This window comes from Prionailurus viverrinus, unplaced genomic scaffold (assembly GCF_022837055.1).
Source record: "Prionailurus viverrinus isolate Anna unplaced genomic scaffold, UM_Priviv_1.0 scaffold_35, whole genome shotgun sequence".
In the NCBI taxonomy this organism is placed as follows: Eukaryota; Metazoa; Chordata; class Mammalia; order Carnivora; family Felidae; genus Prionailurus; species Prionailurus viverrinus.
Window position 1 is genome coordinate 8,220,726 of NW_025927605.1, and position 16,831 is coordinate 8,237,556.

The 16,831-nt window shown below is 61.9% G+C and overlaps 1 protein-coding gene across 2 annotated transcripts; it reads right to left on the reverse strand.

Annotated features, from left to right (window-relative positions):
- Window positions 1-355: 355 nt before the first annotated feature.
- Window positions 356-16,585, reverse strand: COL1A1 (collagen type I alpha 1 chain). 2 transcript variants are annotated; one of them, XM_047845928.1, is made up of 51 exons: window positions 16,357-16,584; window positions 14,621-14,815; window positions 14,495-14,529; window positions 14,349-14,384; window positions 14,160-14,261; window positions 13,283-13,354; window positions 13,000-13,044; window positions 12,785-12,838; window positions 12,526-12,579; window positions 11,961-12,014; window positions 11,787-11,840; window positions 11,422-11,475; window positions 11,294-11,338; window positions 11,125-11,178; window positions 10,962-11,006; window positions 10,745-10,798; window positions 10,420-10,518; window positions 10,293-10,337; window positions 10,097-10,195; window positions 9,894-9,947; window positions 9,659-9,766; window positions 9,525-9,578; window positions 9,155-9,253; window positions 8,942-8,995; window positions 8,753-8,851; window positions 8,107-8,160; window positions 7,834-7,887; window positions 7,671-7,724; window positions 7,516-7,569; window positions 6,801-6,845; window positions 6,617-6,715; window positions 6,234-6,341; window positions 5,690-5,797; window positions 5,436-5,489; window positions 5,181-5,234; window positions 4,861-4,968; window positions 4,713-4,766; window positions 4,539-4,592; window positions 4,243-4,404; window positions 4,052-4,159; window positions 3,768-3,875; window positions 3,607-3,660; window positions 3,392-3,499; window positions 2,957-3,010; window positions 2,735-2,842; window positions 2,370-2,423; window positions 1,978-2,085; window positions 1,603-1,885; window positions 1,231-1,421; window positions 726-968; window positions 356-608 (listed from the first exon to the last, which is right to left on the reverse strand). In XM_047845928.1, the coding sequence occupies exons 1-51, from the start codon at window positions 16,448-16,450 to the stop codon at window positions 462-464; spliced, it is 4,386 nt and encodes a 1,461-aa protein (XP_047701884.1). In that variant the 5' UTR covers window positions 16,451-16,584; the 3' UTR covers window positions 356-461. The 2 variants fall into 2 exon arrangements, with proteins under 2 accessions (XP_047701884.1, XP_047701885.1); XM_047845929.1 differs by lacking the exons at window positions 4,052-4,159; window positions 4,243-4,404 and having other exon boundaries at window positions 16,357-16,585.
- Between the last annotated feature and the right edge of the window lie 246 nt (window positions 16,586-16,831).

The window sequence follows — 16,831 nt, forward strand, 5'->3', positions numbered from 1 at the left end:
CAGACAATGCATTGTTTCCTGTGTCTTTTTTGGGGAGACTTAGATTTGGGGAGCGGTGGAGGGGAGGCCCCAAGGAGGGATGGAGAAAGGAGGAGAAAGGGCAGTGTTGGGGTATCATAAGCCCAACGGGCAGAAAAGGACTTACCCCCATATGGGTCTTCAAGCAAGTGGACCAAGCTTCCTTTTTTAAAAAGTTATTTATTTATTCTTTTTTTTTTTTTTTTTTTTTTTTTTTGGTAAGGTTGAATGTGCTTTTTGGTTTTTGGTCATGTTCGGTTGGTCAAAGATAAAAACTAAGTTGGAGAGATGAATGCAAAGGAAAAAAATATTTTCCAAAGTCCATGTGAAATTGTCTCCCATTTTTTGGCTTTTTGGGGGGTTCAGTTTGGGTTGTTTGTCTGTTTCCAGGGTCAGGGGCGAGTGGGTTGGGTGGGAGGGAGCCAGGTTGGGTGGGAGGGAGTTTACAGGAAGCAGGCAGGGCCAATGTCGATGCCGAATTCCTGGTCTGGGGCGCCAACGTCCAATGGGGCCACATCGATGATGGGCAAGCGGGAGGTCTTGGTGGTTTTGTATTCGATCACTGTCTTGCCCCAGTTTCCGGTGTGACTCTGGGGCGAAGGGGAGACAACGGGAGAGGGGTGTCACCAGGTGGGAGTGAGGGGGTGACGGAAGTGTGGCCTGCCAGGAAAGCCAGAGCCCGGAGAGGGGCCCGGCCAGGGACTTACCGTGCAGCCGTCGTAGGTGACGCTGTAGGTGAAGCGGCTGTTGCCCTCGGCCCGGATCTCGATCTCGTTGGAGCCCTGGAGGAGCAGGGCCTTCTTGAGGTTGCCAGTCTGCTGGTCCATGTAGGCCACGCTGTTCTTGCAGTGGTAGGTGATGTTCTGGGACGCCTCGGTGGACATCAGGCGCAGGAAAGTCAGCTGGATGGCCACATCGGCAGGATCGGAACCCTGGCCACCATACTCGAACTGCGGGGGGAGGAGGAGAAGCGAGTGAGTGACCACGATGGAGCCTCTAGTCCTGGCCTCCCTCCCTGGAGTCCTCCGACGGCGTTCCAGCGGACCCCTCCCCCATCCAGAAGTGGCATCATGCATGGGCATCGGATGTCTCAGCCAGCATCGGGGACCCAGGACTCCAGCCTCCCCACCCAGCCCCGTCTGCCCCTAGCCCGGCGCGGACCTCGCCTCCCGCCCCATCTTGTGAGAGTGGCTCCAGGGCCAACTTCCTCACCTGGAATCCGTCGGTCATGCTCTCGCCATACCAGACGTGCCTCTTGTCCTTGGGGTTCTTGCTGATGTACCAGTTCTTCTGAGCCACGTGGGGCTGAGTGGGGTACACGCAGGTCTCACCTGTCTCCATGTTGCAGAAGACCTTGATGGCATCCAGGTTGCAGCCTTGGTTGGGATCGATCCAGTATTCTCCTGCAGTGGGACCGAGCAGGATGGAGTCAGGGGAGGTACGGCAGCGGGGACACACATGGGCCCCTGGGCCCCTCAGGGCTCAGGCCCGTGCTGGCAGGAGGAGGAGGACGGGGGAAGGAGGAGGAGGAGGAGGAGGAGGAGGAGGAGGAGGAGGAAGGGCACAGCTGGGGCAGGCCCTCACCGCTCTTCCAGTCGGAGTGGCACATCTTGAGGTCGCGGCAGGTGCGGGCAGGGTTCTTGCGGCTGCCTTCGGGGCTCCGGATGTTCTCGATCTGCTGGCTCAGGCTCTTGAGGGTGGTGTCCACCTCGAGGTCACGGTCACGGACCACGTTGGCATCATCGGCCCGGTAATAGCGGCCGCCATCGTGAGCCTTCTCTTGAGGTGGCTGGGGCAGGAAGCTGAAGTCGAAACCACCGCTGGGAGGACCGGGAGGACCGGGGGGTCCAGGAGGGCCGGGGGGACCCTGCACGGAAAGGGAGAGGAGTCGGGATTACCAGGGTCCGAGCGCCCATGGGGCTGGAGGGCCACGGGCAGACGGGCTGAGGGGCTACGTACAACAGGGCCAGCATCACCAGTGCGACCACGAGGACCAGGGGGGCCGATGGGACCTGGGAGACCGTTGAGTCCGTCCTTGCCAGGAGAGCCAGCAGCGCCGGGGGGACCCTGCAAAGGGGAAGGTGGTTGGAGAAAGCCTGCCAGAAAGCACAGGACCACCAGCCCAACTCTTCGGAGAAACCCACCACCCTCCCTGCCTGCCTCTGGTTCCACGACCTCATCATCGGCCATTCCCACAGTCGGGCAAGACTGTCCAGGACCCTTCTTCTCCCGACCCCTGCCCCCAGACCCTTCTGCAGAGAGACGGGGACACCTGTATACCAGGCAGAGGGCCCTGAAGGGAGCCTGGGCTTGGGTCCCAGCAGGAGAAGATAGACAGAGGCGTGACTTACTCGGGGACCAGCAGGACCAGAAGCTCCGGAAGGACCTTGTTCACCAGGAGAGCCCTGAAGGACAGATGCAAAGGCGACGCAAGCTCAGTGGGGGTCACACGTGGTCAGCAACCTGCCCCCCGCCTCGTTATTCTGGACGTCTAGTCCCAAGGTGTCCACAGGCTAAGACGCCTCCCACAACCCCTCTTTGTGAGCCTCGCCGTCTCAGAAGGCCCTTGGAAATGCCCATAACTCTTCAGACCCCGGTCCCCGCTAGGGAGGAGTGAAAATGACTATCAAGAGGGGAAACTGAGGCAAAATCGCCCCTCATTGTGTGGCAGGGCTCAATGGCAGCTGGGGGCTGGAGGGGTGCCGAGCATACTCACGGGAGGGCCAGGGGGACCCTGGAGACCGGAGAAGCCACGGTGACCCTTTATGCCTCTGTCACCCTGTTCGCCTGTCTCACCCTTGTCACCACGGGGGCCTTGGGGTCCCTAGGAGAGAGGAGAGGACAGGCTGTCAGGCGGAAGATCCGTCAGCACCGAGTCGGGCATAGCCCACTTCTGGGCCGGGTTCTGAGGACACGAGGGCCAGAGCAGGGCACTTACAGCGGGACCACGAGCACCGACGGGGCCGATGGGACCGGCGGGACCAGCGGGACCCTGGGGAGAGTGAAGAGTGTGTTAGATCCTGCTGCAGCCTGAGCTGCGGGACGAAACCACCCCTCGGCCACATCCACCCTTCCTCACACCCTTCCCCGCCGTGCCCATCCCTCCTGAGCCCCACATGAACCTTCATGTGAATTCAGGCTTCACGTGAGCTGGGGCAGGCACCTGGGGATGAACCCCATTCCCCGGGGGAATAAGGGTGGTACTGCCTGGGGGAGGGGCCTCGGGACTGAGCTGTGGCTCAGTTTTCTCAGGAAGGCCAGGGGCCCCGACGTCGTGTAAGACCTCCTCTCCTCCCCCAGCCTAGGTTAAGCCAGATGTCCATCTGCGGGCCCGTAGGCAGGCCCGGAGAGTCCCCGGGGCCTGGCTACTTACAGTCTCACCACGGTCGCCATTCTTGCCAGCAGGGCCGACGGGACCAGGGGCACCAGGAGCGCCAGGAGCACCAGGGGGGCCAGCAGGGCCGGTCTCACCACGGTCACCCTGGGAAGGGGAGGGGAGGGGTCTGTGAATCAGTCCCAGCTCAAGAGGCTAGGCTGGGGCAGGGGAGTGGCAGGTGGGGCTGGGGCCCTGGGATGCAGCCACCTTACCTTGGGGCCGGGAGAACCATCTCGTCCAGGGGAGCCTTCAGCACCAGGAGATCCCTGCGGAGAGAGAGCGCGAGGTGAGTGTCAGCCAGAGGAAGTCAGGCTCAGGCAGAGGCCAAAATGGCCATGCTGAGGGCGCGGGTGTGGGGCTGGCGACCGCTCACCTCACGTCCAGACTCGCCAGGGGGTCCAGCCAATCCAGGGGGGCCCATGGGACCAGGGGGGCCACGTTCACCACTTGGTCCAGAAGGACCTTGTTTTCCAGGTTCACCCTGAAGGAGAAGGAGTCAGGCCAGAGATGGGCTGGGGGGAGGGCCCGAGGGCCCCCAAGCTCGTCTACCACACCTGTCCTGTCTGGCCCCAGCACACCCCCCCCCCCCGCCCCCTGCAGCCTCCAAGCCCCGTGATGGTTCTTCTCGGGGTCCCCCAAGGCGAGGGGGGCACTCACAGAGGGGCCGGGAAGACCAGGGAAGCCTCTTTCTCCTCGCTGACCGGGCAGGCCAACCACACCACGCTGTCCAGCAATGCCTTGAGGTCCGGGAGTGCCGGGAGCACCCTGCGGGAGGGTGATGAAGGTGAGGCGCCTTGCAGGGCCCCGGGAGCACGGCCCCCACCCCAGGGCCCCTCCGGAGCACTTACAGCAGGTCCGTCAGCACCAGGAGATCCTTTCTCACCGGCAGGGCCGGGGGGACCAGGGGGACCGACTTCCCCGGGACGCCCAGCGGGGCCAGTCTCACCGCGGGGGCCTTTGCCGCCTTCTTTGCCGACAGGGCCGGGAGGGCCAGGGGGTCCAGCGTTTCCCTGGACGGGGAGAAGCGGGGCCGTCAGGTTCCGGTGGATTCCGGAGCGCCGCTGAGGCCTCAGATGGGCCCGCCACCCTCCCGACAGTCTGTCCCCCGCTCCCCGAGCAACAGAGTCACCGCCACGATACTTACAGAGGGGCCGGGAGGACCGACTCGGCCAGCAGCACCAGGGAAACCAGTAGCACCCTGGCAGGAGAGGACAAAGGAGTCAGGAGGACAGCAGCCCCCTCACCTGGCCCAGCGCCCCCATCTCTGAACCCAGGTTGGAGCGACAGCCCCAGCGGAGGCACCGAGGGCGATACTCACAGGGGGACCGGCACTGCCTCGAGCACCTTTGGGTCCAGGAGCACCAACGTTGCCCTGTAGGAGAGCACAGAGCCATGAAGACTGGGCCAGGCCCAGACCCAGGCCCAGCCCCGCCTGCGGCTCGGGGCTCAGAGGGTGGGACACTCACGATGGGGCCGGGGGGTCCAGTGGGGCCAGCGGGACCAGGGGGACCAGCATCGCCTTTAGCACCAGCATCTCCGGGCTCGCCTTTAGCACCAGGTTGGCCATCAGCACCCTGGGGGAGGAAGGGGTGTGGTGAGCGGAGGAGGGGGATGGGGCAGCGTGGGGAACTGGGCGGTTCCACGGGGCTGGGGAAGGGCGGTAAGTCCAGGCACAAAGATGCTTGAACGGGACACCGTCCCCTCTCCACGCCTCTGTCCTTATGCGGTCACCCGAGGTCCCGGGTCCCAGGCGGTGATAGAAAACGATGGGGGTCTTGGTACTCACAGGGGGGCCAGCGAAGCCAGCAGGGCCGGGGGGACCAGGCTCACCACGGTCTCCCTAGAAGAAAAGGAGGCGGACTGAGAGGGGCTCTGACCTGGGGGAGGCGGGGTGGATGGCGCAGGCAGGAGGGGAAGCGGGGCCCTGAGGAGCATGCCCCAGGGCCCAGGGCAGGTGAGCGTGAAGGTGGACGAGGCACAGAAAGAGGGCCGGGAAGGGTGAAGCAGACGGGCGGGCGGCGTGTGGGTCTTCGGTACTTACGGGGGCGCCACGAGCTCCAGTGGGACCAGCGGGGCCGCTGGGACCAGCTTCACCCTGAGAGGGAGGGACAAGAGGCGCAGGTCAGCTGTAAGCGCTCCCAGCAGATGACCCCGGGAGAGTCTCCCCTCCTTCCTGGAACCTCCCACCTTCAGGTCACCAGCTCAGAATGGCAGGACCTCCCTCCCCCAGGCCGGAATCACGCCCAGGTTCGCCGGAGAAGCTGTGTGTTAGGGAAGATGGTGGGGCCACCTCACCTTGTCACCGGGGGCACCAGCGGGGCCAGGAGGACCAATGGGGCCAGTCAGGCCACGGACACCATCTTTGCCAGGAGAACCATCAGCACCTTTGGGACCGGCATCGCCCTGAAGACACAGGGAAGGCCTGAGACTTCCGGCGGGGGCAGGGAGGTGACCCATAGCATCCTGCTACCGGCTTCCACTCCTCCCCAGCTCTGCCCTGCCCCGACCTGTGCTCAGGACTCGAGATCTTTCAGGGGAGCGTGGTGGAAGCTAGGTTAAGAGGCCCATGCCTTGTGTGGAGGGATGAATAAGGGATTCCCCCATCCAGGAGGCCACCCTGCTTCCCGTTACCATGGTAATTCAGGGGGAGGGAAGAGCCTGCATAGCTGGTGGAGGATTTATCAGTGAAGAGGCCAGAAGGGAAGAAGAGAGGATTAAGGAGAAGAGGGAAAGACCCCAGGGAGGGTAAAGAGGGAGGCTGAAGCATCCAAAGTAGAGGGAGACAGAGATGGGAACCCTACATGGATCAGGGGAGGAGGTGTGGGACTGTGGGACTTACTCTGTCACCCTTAGGGCCAGGAAGGCCAGCTGCACCTCGTTCACCAGGCATTCCCTGAAGGCCAGGAGCACCCTGGCTACCGGGGGCTCCGGGGGCACCAGCATCACCCTAGGTGACAACCGAGAGGACGGCCATGAGCTTTGGGGTCCCAGGAGTGGGTCACAGCCCCGAGCGCCCTCGTGAGATCTCCCAGGCTTGCTTGCGAGGATAAAGATGAGCCGGCTAAGAAGAGGAAAGGCTCCCAGCCTGGAACTTCAGGCTGCTGGGGGACCCCACCCAGTTTTGTCCCCTTCCCAGCCCTCCCCCACATCTAGGTGGCTTTGGCCATGGCCAGGCGCCCCTGCCTCGAGAGGGGCTAGACCCGGTCCCCGTGCTGGCCTCACCTTAGCACCATCATTGCCAGGGGCACCGTTGGCTCCCCGAGGACCGGCAGGACCGGGGGGACCTTGCACACCGCGTTCACCAGGGAAACCTCTCTCGCCCTGGAAAAGAAGGACAGGGCACGTGATGGCTGCTCGAGAGACAGGGCCAGACGTAGGGCATCTTGGCGGGGACAGTGTTACTTACTCTGGCTCCAGAGGGGCCGGGGGCACCAAGATCTCCAGGAACACCCTGAGGGGGAGGGAGGGACAGACAGTGAGCACCCCCCCTCCCCACTAGAAAGCATTCCTGTTCTCCTCCTGGGGGCTGGCCCTTGGGGTCTGTCATTAGAGACCAGCCCCTTCTCACGACCTGAACTGGGATGCTTTCTCTACTTCTCCTGGGGATGTGTCAAAGACGGCCCTCTCGGGGCGCCTGGGTGGCGTAGTCGGTTAAGCGTCCGACTTCAGCCAGGTCACGATGTCGCGGTCCATGAGTTCGAGCCCCGCGTCGGGCTCTGGGCTGACGGCTCAGAGCCTGGAGCCTGTTTCCGATTCTGTGTCTCCCTCTCTCTCTGCCCCTCCCCCGTTCATGCTCTGTCTCTCTCTGTCCCAAAAATAAATAAACGTTGGAAAAAAAAAAAAAAAAAGACGGCCCTCTCTTCAAACTCTGGGGTGAGGGAGAGTCAGAGGTATCCCTGCAGCTCTAAAAAAAAGTCGTCCAGACTGGCAGCCATGCGGAAACTTCTAGATCATATCATGCTGCTGTGTAGCGCTCAGCTTCCCTCTGTGTGGCTCCCTTCATGAAGGAAGTCCTCTGGGGAGGGGGTCTAACCTTGATCCTAGCCGAGGGTTATCTGATCAGCCGGGAGGACTGACCTCTCCCTCTAAATGCCCCGCATTCCCCACCTGCTACCGCTTACCTGTTCGCCAGGTTTGCCTGCTTCACCGGGAGGACCCGCGGGGCCAGGAAGACCCTGGAGGTGGGAAATGGGGGAGGGGAGGGGGTGGGATTAGAATCTGAAAAAGGACAAAGGGGAGCCCATACCTTAACCCCCGGCCAGCCTTGAGGCCTCACCTGGAATCCGGGAGAGCCAGCAGGGCCCTGTTCGCCTCTCTCACCAGCAGGGCCCTGTCACAGAGAGAACGCTGCGGTCACCAGAAGACCCAGGAGGAAAGGGGTGTGTGGGGGGGTATCTCCACAGTGTGGCCTCCCCAGGCTGACTCTTAGGGACACTTACGGCAGGGCCGGGGGGTCCCTGAGCTCCAGCTTCTCCATCTTTGCCAGCAGGACCCTGTGGGGAGAGAGCAAAGGATCAGGGAGGTGAGGAGGGCAGCCGACAGAGGGAGCAGGGCAGGTGGGGTGCCGGGGAAGGGGTGGGGGGACAGGGCAGACCCCGCTGGGGGGCCTCTGATGCCCTGGTGATGGCTGTGGCCTTCTGCGCCCCGCAGGGGAGGGGACGTGTCACGAGCAGGGGCAGGAAGGGGACAGGGGACCATAGGGCGATACTTACAACAGCGCCAGGGGGCCCAGGGACACCTCGTTCTCCTGCTTTGCCAGGCTCTCCCTACGGGCAAAGACAGTCAGGGAGTTAAGGGGGCTTAAGTGGGAACACGGGTCCCCTGGGTCCTTCCTGTTTACCCTGAGTGGTTCTTTTAGGGGTTTTCTTCTCGCCCAGCTCTGGGCCTGGGGAAACGCTTTGCTGGCTTTTTCTGCTGGTCCCTTGGTGTCTCCCTGAGGCATCTTCCCTCTGAGACCACATGCCCCTTCAGGCTGCTGTCCCCCCGCCCCCCCTTTCCTTCTCGCCGCCATATGCCTACGGTGACCTGTTTGCAAAGGGCTTTCACCTCCTCTGGGACCTATTTTTCAAAGAACCCACCAAGATTTGGGGATGCCTATCTTATAAAAGGCCCATTCTACCCCGTGGGGGGGCGCAGGGGTGGCCCCAACAATGCTTGTTTCCAAGGATAGAGCAATGGTAGTGGAGCCAGGATCAGTCTCTCGTTTTTATGGATAAGGAGACTGAGGCCCAGAGAGGGGCAGTGAGCGGCCTGAGGCCACACAGCAAGCCAGCGGCAAAGCTGGGACTGGCGCCCAGGCCTTTCATCTCCCGGGAGTGCCTGTCCCTGGCTCTGCGACGTCCCTTGAGGAATACTCACAGCAGCACCTTTAGGCCCGGGGAATCCCATCACACCAGCCTGACCACGGGCACCGGGGGGGCCTGGGGGTCCGGGGCGACCATCTTGACCAGCGGGACCCTACGGACGGACGGAAGGCACAGATGGGAGGCGAGGACCGAAGGTGGGCGGTCGGGAGCGGGGGAGGGGCCCCGGGGGAGCGGTACTTACAGGGGGACCAGTTTTGCCATCCGGACCGGGGCTGCCGGGGCTTCCGGTCAGACCCTAGTGGAGAGGGGACAGAGACATGTGAGTGAGGGTGACAGAAGAGGCGAGAGGGCCCTTCAGAGGGCAGATGCGCGGTCCCGCTCCGGGTGCCTCATTCCAGTCCCCACACAGGGCAAGGGTCTCGGGGCAAGGGGGGCAGAGGGGCGGGGGGCTCACCTTGGCACCAGGCAGACCAGCTTCACCGGGGCGACCAGCTTCACCAGGAGAACCTTTGGGGCCAGCAGGGCCAGGAGAACCACGTTCACCAGCGGGACCCTGGTCGGGGGAGTCACAGGGACAATTAGGGGCTCGAGTCCGGGCTTCTTTTTTACCACAGGCCGGCCTCTTATTCCTCCAGTGGGACAGGGTCAGGTGGCTCAGACGGTGGCAGGGGGAAGGTCAAGGCGAAGCCGAGTGTGAAGAGAGAGTGCGCGGCCACGGCGCGGAGCACTGATGGGGGCGGGAGGGGGGTGGGGGTGACTACATGGGGAGGGGCAGGTGATGTCCACGGAGCAGGGCCAGCACCCCAGCCATGAAGAGAAGTTACCTTGGGACCAGCCACACCATCTGCGCCAGGGAAGCCACGGCTACCGGGTCCACCCTGCAGGAGGAGAAGAGGCCAGTGAGCTCTGACACGGGGGGCACCGGGCTGGCCTTGGGGGCGAAGAAGGGGACACTTACGCGCTCGCCAGGGGGTCCGGGCAGGCCAGTGGGGCCGGGTTCGCCTCGGGCTCCTCGCTTTCCTTCTTCCCCAGCGGGGCCAGGGGGGCCTTGGATACCAGTGGGGCCCTGGAGAGGGGCAGAGATAAGGGGAGGGTCCGCGGTGAGGGGCTGACCCGGGGGGCCCCCTCCCGTCCTCCCGGGGTTCCCCGGGGGCAGATGGGCTGAGCTGTGGGGGGTGGGCGGGGGGACTTACGGGCTCTCCCTTGGCGCCAGTGTCTCCTTTGTTGCCGGGGGCACCAGGTTCGCCCTGCGGGAGGGAAAAAAAGATGAGGGGGGGGGGAGGCGGGGAGGGGGGCTGATTCGCATCCTCACGCTTCTCAGGCGGGGCCACGCCGGACGGAGCCGGCGCGCGCGCGCGCGCGCGCGGGTGGGCACAAGTGAGAGAGTGATACTTACACTGTTACCCTTGGGACCGGGAGGGCCGCTGGGGCCCTGGGGTCCAGAGGGGCCTCGGGCACCAGGGAAGCCAGGAGCGCCGGCAATCCCAGGAGCACCCTGTGGGAGGCAGAACAGGTTGAGCCCCGGAGCGGAGGGCGTGGGGCAGGGGGGAGGGGGGCGCCGGGGGCGGCTCTGAAAGCTGCAGAATACTCACGTTGGCACCTTTGGCACCAGGCTGTCCGTCAGCACCAGGGTTTCCCTGTGGCCCGGAGAGAGGAGGGTGAGTGACAGAAGAGGACTCTGAATTGGGGGGTGGCACGGGGGCACTGAGGAGCACTTACAGCAGGGCCAGCAGCACCAGCAGGGCCAGGGGGGCCGGGCTCGCCACGCACACCCTGGGGACCTTCAGAGCCACGGGCTCCTTGGGGACCAGCTTCACCCTGGGTAGGAGACAAGGACAGGTCAGGAGCCCAAGCGCGTCTTTGGACGTCGGGAGGTGAGGGTGGAGGGCAGGGACAGGAGAGCAGGAATTAGGACTCCAAGATCACAGAAGAGGACCTGAGGACAAAGGTGCTGGGGCATGGGCTTCTCCGGGTTTGGAGAACAGGGAGGCGCCCATCCCTTGGCCTGTGGGTGCTGGGCTCAGAGCGGGGGCAGGGATCTCACCTTAGCACCAACAGCACCAGGGAAGCCGGGAGGACCAGCGGGGCCAGTGGGACCCTGTGAATGAAATGGAGCCGTTAGTGAGAAGGAAAATGGCCACTGTGAGTCACACCCGGCGGCAAAAGAGGTCCTGGGATTCGTGGCCACGGGGCCCGCTCCCGGTGGGAGCCCCAGGAGCCCTCGGGGCTCCCAGGCACAGAGACCCGGGGGCTGTACTCACAGGGGGGCCGGCGGCACCGGTAGCACCGTCATTTCCACGAGCACCCTGCGGGAGAGAGAGGGGTGGCCCCAGTCACGTGCACCGAGTGCTGGCGGGTCCCCGCAACCCCTCAGGAACCCCTTCTGGTGCCCCGGGATCCCCCCAAGGGGCCAAGAGGACTTACAGCAGGGCCAGGGGCTCCGGGGCGTCCTCTCTCACCAGGCAGACCACGGGGACCCTGACGACAAAAGCCAGGAAAGACGAGTGAGATCAGAGACACACTCTTCCCCCCAAATCCCATCTCGCCCCTCTACCCTGTTCCATCTCTTCCTTCTAGAACTGGACACACTCACCATCTGGCCAGGAGCTCCATTTTCACCGGGGCTACCAGGCTCGCCCTAGAGAACAGAGAATGAAGTTAGGAATTTGTTCGTGGTAAGACTGGGTGGTGGGGGGCCCAGATACTCAGGCATCCTCTTACCTTGGGACCAGCAGGACCAGCGTCTCCCTTGGCACCATCCAAACCACTGAAACCCTAAGATAGGGAAGAAGGGCCAAGGTGAGTGCCGTTGGAAGGGGTGGACCACCTTGGCCCTCATGTTGACCTGGCAAGGTGCCTCAGGGGGTCACCACAGCCATCCCCCTGTCTCTGCACTAGACTAGACCCCAACTGCCCCAAGATCTCACCCAATCCTATGGAGATTTCTTTCCCAATGGAGGGAAGTTCTTTTGGATGTCTACTCTCTATCCCTTGGGACTTCTGTAGCTGCCACCCCACGTCGACACCCGCAGGAGGATCCTTTGGGGGAAGGGGTAGGATGGTGGGGTGCTACAAAGGGGACTTACTCTGTGTCCCTTCATTCCAGGAAGGCCAGCAGTTCCAGGCAATCCCCGGGCGCCCTGGAGAGAAAAGAAAAGGAGGAGAAAGGCAGGGCCATTAGAAGACGCCACTGTGGACCCAGTGCCCAAGTGGAGCCCCCCTGTGGCGATGTCCAGGGCCGGCCACGCATTCCTGCTCACCTGAGGTCCAGGAGGCCCACGCTCACCAGGACGACCAGGCTTTCCAGCTTCACCCTGAGAGGGAGAGAAAAGGCCATGATGCCCATGCCTTGGAAACGTGTGGAAGGTCTGAATTTTCTTGGCATTGTTGAAGGTCAGGTTTAGGAGCCCAGAATCTTGTCTTTGGATTTAGAGCGCAGCTTAAATCTACAGTGAAATCCTTGCTTGGTGAATTTTGAGTCCCTCCGAGGGAATTTCTGTTTATTTCTGTATAGGGAGAGCAAATCTGAGGTGCCCAGGGCAGTCAAGCCTAAGGAAGTCATTCACCCCGAGGGACAGTGTTGGGGATTGCTTTGAAGTGGCTGGGGTGAGGGGAGGGTCAGTCACCTCCACTGGAGAAAGGGGGAACATCCCACAAAGGGTGAAGATCATTGTTCAAGGGCAGTCCCATGCATCAGGGAGAACTTGGCCTCCTTTCTCTGGGTATCACCTTCAAAGGTGGTGGGGCACTGGAGTGGAGATTACAGGAACCTAGCCCATGGAGGCATTGGGGGCTACATGGGATCATCTTGCCTGGGTTACTTACGTCATCTCCGTTCTTGCCAGGGGGACCAGGGGGACCACGGGGACCCATGGGACCCTAGAGGAAACAGGAAGAAAGGAGATTAGAATGACCAGGATAAGGGGAAAAAAAGAAGGGGGAGGCTGGGATTGGAAGGAGGAGTCAAGGAAGACTTCAGATGGCAGGGGTGGAGGAGTCCTTCAATAGGACAATCCACATGTTTGTATGTGGGGAGTATGTATTTGGATAGAGTACAACTTGTGGGGAGGGGGGTGGCACTTACTGAAGCTCCAGGCTCGCCGGGCTCACCAGGGGGGCCTTGGAAACCTTGGGGACCCTGGAGGACAAGGAAAGAGGGATTCAGTTAGGACAGGTCCCCGTCAGTCTTTCCCCATCTCACCAAGAGATCTCTCAGAGCACCTGACCTGCCCTCATCCCCATCCTCCCTTCAAAAGACCAAAGCCCAGGGTGGTGTATGATGATATCCTGGATACTTACAGGTGCGCCAGGGGGACCAGGGAGACCACGAGGACCAGAAGGACCCTACAGAAGGGGGAAAAAAAAAGAGCGGCCATGTTGATACCTCTTTAGGAAGGTGCAACATGGGTGTGATCTTGCTGTCTTCCAGTGGTTCCTGTTGGAGTGTTCCCACTCGTCTGGCATCCTCTCTGAATTTCCACCATAAACCACCTCTGAAATTCCCCCATAAACCACCACTGGCCCATCCTGTCTAGATTCCCACGGGCTCCTCTTCTGTCATCTCTGCACCCCAGTGGCTCACCATGGGGCCAGGCACAGAGATTCCTCCAGTTGACTTCTCATCGTAGCCGTAAGACATTTGGGGAGCAAAGTTCTAGAAGAAACAAGAGAGAGGAGAGGGCATGAGAAATCAGTGAGTTGAGAGGCAACACATCACTGACAATGGGATATTGACATATGCCTCCTGGCTTGATGCACTCAGAAAGTCAACAACATCACTTGTGAGATATTCCTGCCCAGAAGGCACGGCCCAACTCCAATTATGGGGACACATCCGGCCAACCTGAGCTGAGGGCCACTAAAATAATTGGGCTTTACGAAGCAACTGGCTTCTTCAAAAAACTCCAGGGTCATGAAAGGCAAAGGAAGTCTGAGGAATGTTCCAGAGTAAAGGAAACCGAGGAGCTATGACAATTAAATGCAATTTATAATCCCGGATCCAGAAAAAAGATGCCACAGAGGGTATTATTGGGATGTTGGTGAAATTTGGATAGGGACTGTATATTCAGATCATAGTTATGTGTCAGTGTTAACGTTCCGAAATGTAATCACTCTACAATGGTCACGTAAGAGAAAGTTCTTGTTCTCGGGAAATACAACCAAAGCTAAAGTAGTTTGGAGCAAAAGGACACAACATCAACTGATTCTGGAACAAATGGTTCCGAAAGAAAAATAACGACGATTATATGTATACATAGAGACTGACAAAGCAAATGTGACAAACTGCGAAGGGTATGTGAGAGTTCTTGGCACTATTCTTGAAGCTCTTCTGTAAGTTTGGAACCATTTCAAAATACAAAGTATGCCATCTGCCAAAAAACCCACAAAAAACCAAAGAACAGGAGGTGAGGGGAGCACTCAGGGCCGGCCTGCCAGGAGTGTGTTGAATCTTCACTTACTCCGCCGAGGCCAGGGGGTCCGGGGGGTCCGGGAGGGCCGGGGGGTCCAGGAAGTCCAGGCTGTCCAGGGATGCCGTCGCGGCCAGGGGGGCCGGCAGGTCCCTGCAGCGGGAGAGGGCGGGCGGCGGTGAGCGCAGGCATGGAGCCACGCCCACCTCCAGCCCCGACAGCAGAGAGCGCAACGCTTACCCTTGGGCCTCGGGGGCCAGTGTCTCCTTTGGGTCCCTGTGGGGTAAGGGGGGAGAAGAAGCAAAAGAAGTCGAGTTAGAGAAGGGAGGCGCTTGAGGACTCGGGGGGGGGGGGGGGGGGGGCAAAAGTCGAGGGCAGAGGATTACCTCGACTCCTGTGGTTTCTTGGCCGGTAGGTGACGCTAGGGGAGAAGACACGCGGGTGAGCGGCGGGGTTGCACCGGGTGCTCCCGGCGGCCCCGCCCTCCCCCAGCCCCAGGCCCCTCGCCGTACCCTCGCCGTCGGGGCAGACGGGGCAGCACTCGCCCGGGGGGACATGAGCGCCGGGGCAGTTCTTGGTTTCGTCGCAGATCACGTCATCGCACAACACGTTGCCGTTGTCGCAGACACAGATCCGGCAGGCCTCGGGTTTCCAAACATCTCGGTCATAGTACCTGAGGCCGTTCTGTACGCAGGTGACTGGTGGGACTGGGGCAAGAGGGGAAAGGAGGGGCTGTCAGCGGCGCTCGAGCCCCCCCCCCCCCACCTCGGGGCTCCAGGGACCCCCAGCCCTACCCTCCTTTCCCGTTTGTCTTAGAGACACATTTAGATTTTCCATTTCCCGCCGCCTCCTTCACCACCGCCCCGCCCCCAACCCTTTCCCCAAATCCTTAAAAGCTCATCTGCTCCTCATCAGGGCCGGTGACAGCGCCGAGGCGCCCGGCCAGGGCGGCTGTAACTCTTTCCAGTTCTCAGGAATTTAAACAAAGCTTTAGGCCGGAGTTGCTTCCAACTCCAACCCCAGCCCATCGGCGCTGAAGCCAAGTGAAATAAAAAGCCATTGGGTGGGGGAGGGGAGTTGGGGGACTGGGGAGGAGAACAAGAGGGGCCCCAACCAGAGGGCAGGCTCCTGGGGAGTGGTTTGGGTGGAGACGGGGGCGGGGACGGGTAGGAGGAGAGACGGGAGGTCCAGCCCCCATCCCGCCCATCCCGGGGCAGGTGGGATGGCGTGGGCGGCGCTAGGAGGATGGGGCGGGGCCTATTGGCCTGGGGTCCCGCCCAGAGACTTGAATTATACCTCCAAAGTAGGATACACCCCACCCTCCAGCCCCCAGACATCTCAAAAGCCCTCTCTCGGGACAACCCCCGTTTCCTAAACCTAGCCAGGACCTCTGGGTCACTCCTTGGCCAAAGAACCAAAAAGTCCGCAAATAGTAACGAAGTTAGCTAACCACGCCCACCGCGCGAGCGTCTACCCAGACAGCCACTAGGTGGCGGGCAACACTAAGCAATTTCCTCGGCCTCGGCCACTTCTTTCAGAGACTGAGGCTACCGGGTCCCCAGTTTTATTTTCCAGGTCTAGAGGCGGGGGCCACAACCGGCAATAGCGCCCGTCCACTCCACGCAGCCCCTGCGCGGGGAAGCGCTGGACGGGGAGGCGCGGGGCTCCGTGCGGATCAGCAGAGGGCGCAAGGACCCCGCCCTGTCAACTCCGCGCCAAAGTTTCTCGTCCTCCAACCCGCCCACTCTCCGCGCCCCCTCCCCCCTCAGCCCAGCACCCCCGCAGCCCCAGGAACACTGTCTAGCCTGCAGAGAGGGCAAACAATCTTTCCTTATGAATCATCCCAAGCCTTCCTGATCCCTTTTACATCTCGGGCTCCAAATTCCCAGCACGGCGCCCCCCATCCCATCTCCGACGTACTTTCCCCTCACCCGGCGCGCAGACCCCCATTTCCCCCGTGGTGCTCCACAGAGCGAGCCCGGGACTTCCTCCTGTGCCAACTCGGGCGGCGCTCCATTCTGCCCTCTCACTACCGGCGGGGCGGAGGGGGGGGGGCGCGTTCCTCTACACCCCCCACCCAGGGTACACTGCCTTCTTCCCGGGGCGCCCAGGAAGAGCCCTCGCCATCTCCCTTCCGTCCCTGAGTCTCCGGAGCATCCCGAGTCTTAGTTTAAGTCGCGGACCCCCGGGACAGAGCGCAGGGCGAGGTACCAAGTAGCCTTGGACTCCCCAAAAGTTTGCGACTTACTGTCTTCTTCTTCTTGGCCCTCCTCTTGGCCGTGCGTCAGGAGGGCGGTGGCCGCTAAGAGGAGCAGGAGCCGGAGGTCCACAAAGCTGAACATGTCTAGACCCTAGACATGTAGACTCTTTGCGGCTGGGGTGGGGGTTAGCGTCCGCTCATGCGTGGCCTCACACTCCGCGTGCCTCCTGCTCCGACCCCGAGGAGAAACTCCCGTCTGCTCCGACGACTGGCCCGGGCCCTTTTTATACCATCCTGACGGAGTGCGGGGAGGAACTCGGTCCCTGGGAGAGGGGGAGCCGGCCGCCCGCCCCCCAGCCAATCAGAGCTGCCTGGCCCGGCCCCCAATTTGGGAGTTGGAAGGGAGAGGGGGAGGGGAGGACGGGGAAGGGAGTCCACCACGCATTTCCCCCTTCGAAAGGCTGCCTCCCCAGCCCCCCAGCCCAGGCTGGGCCAGAGATGCTGCTGCGGAGGGACGGCTAGG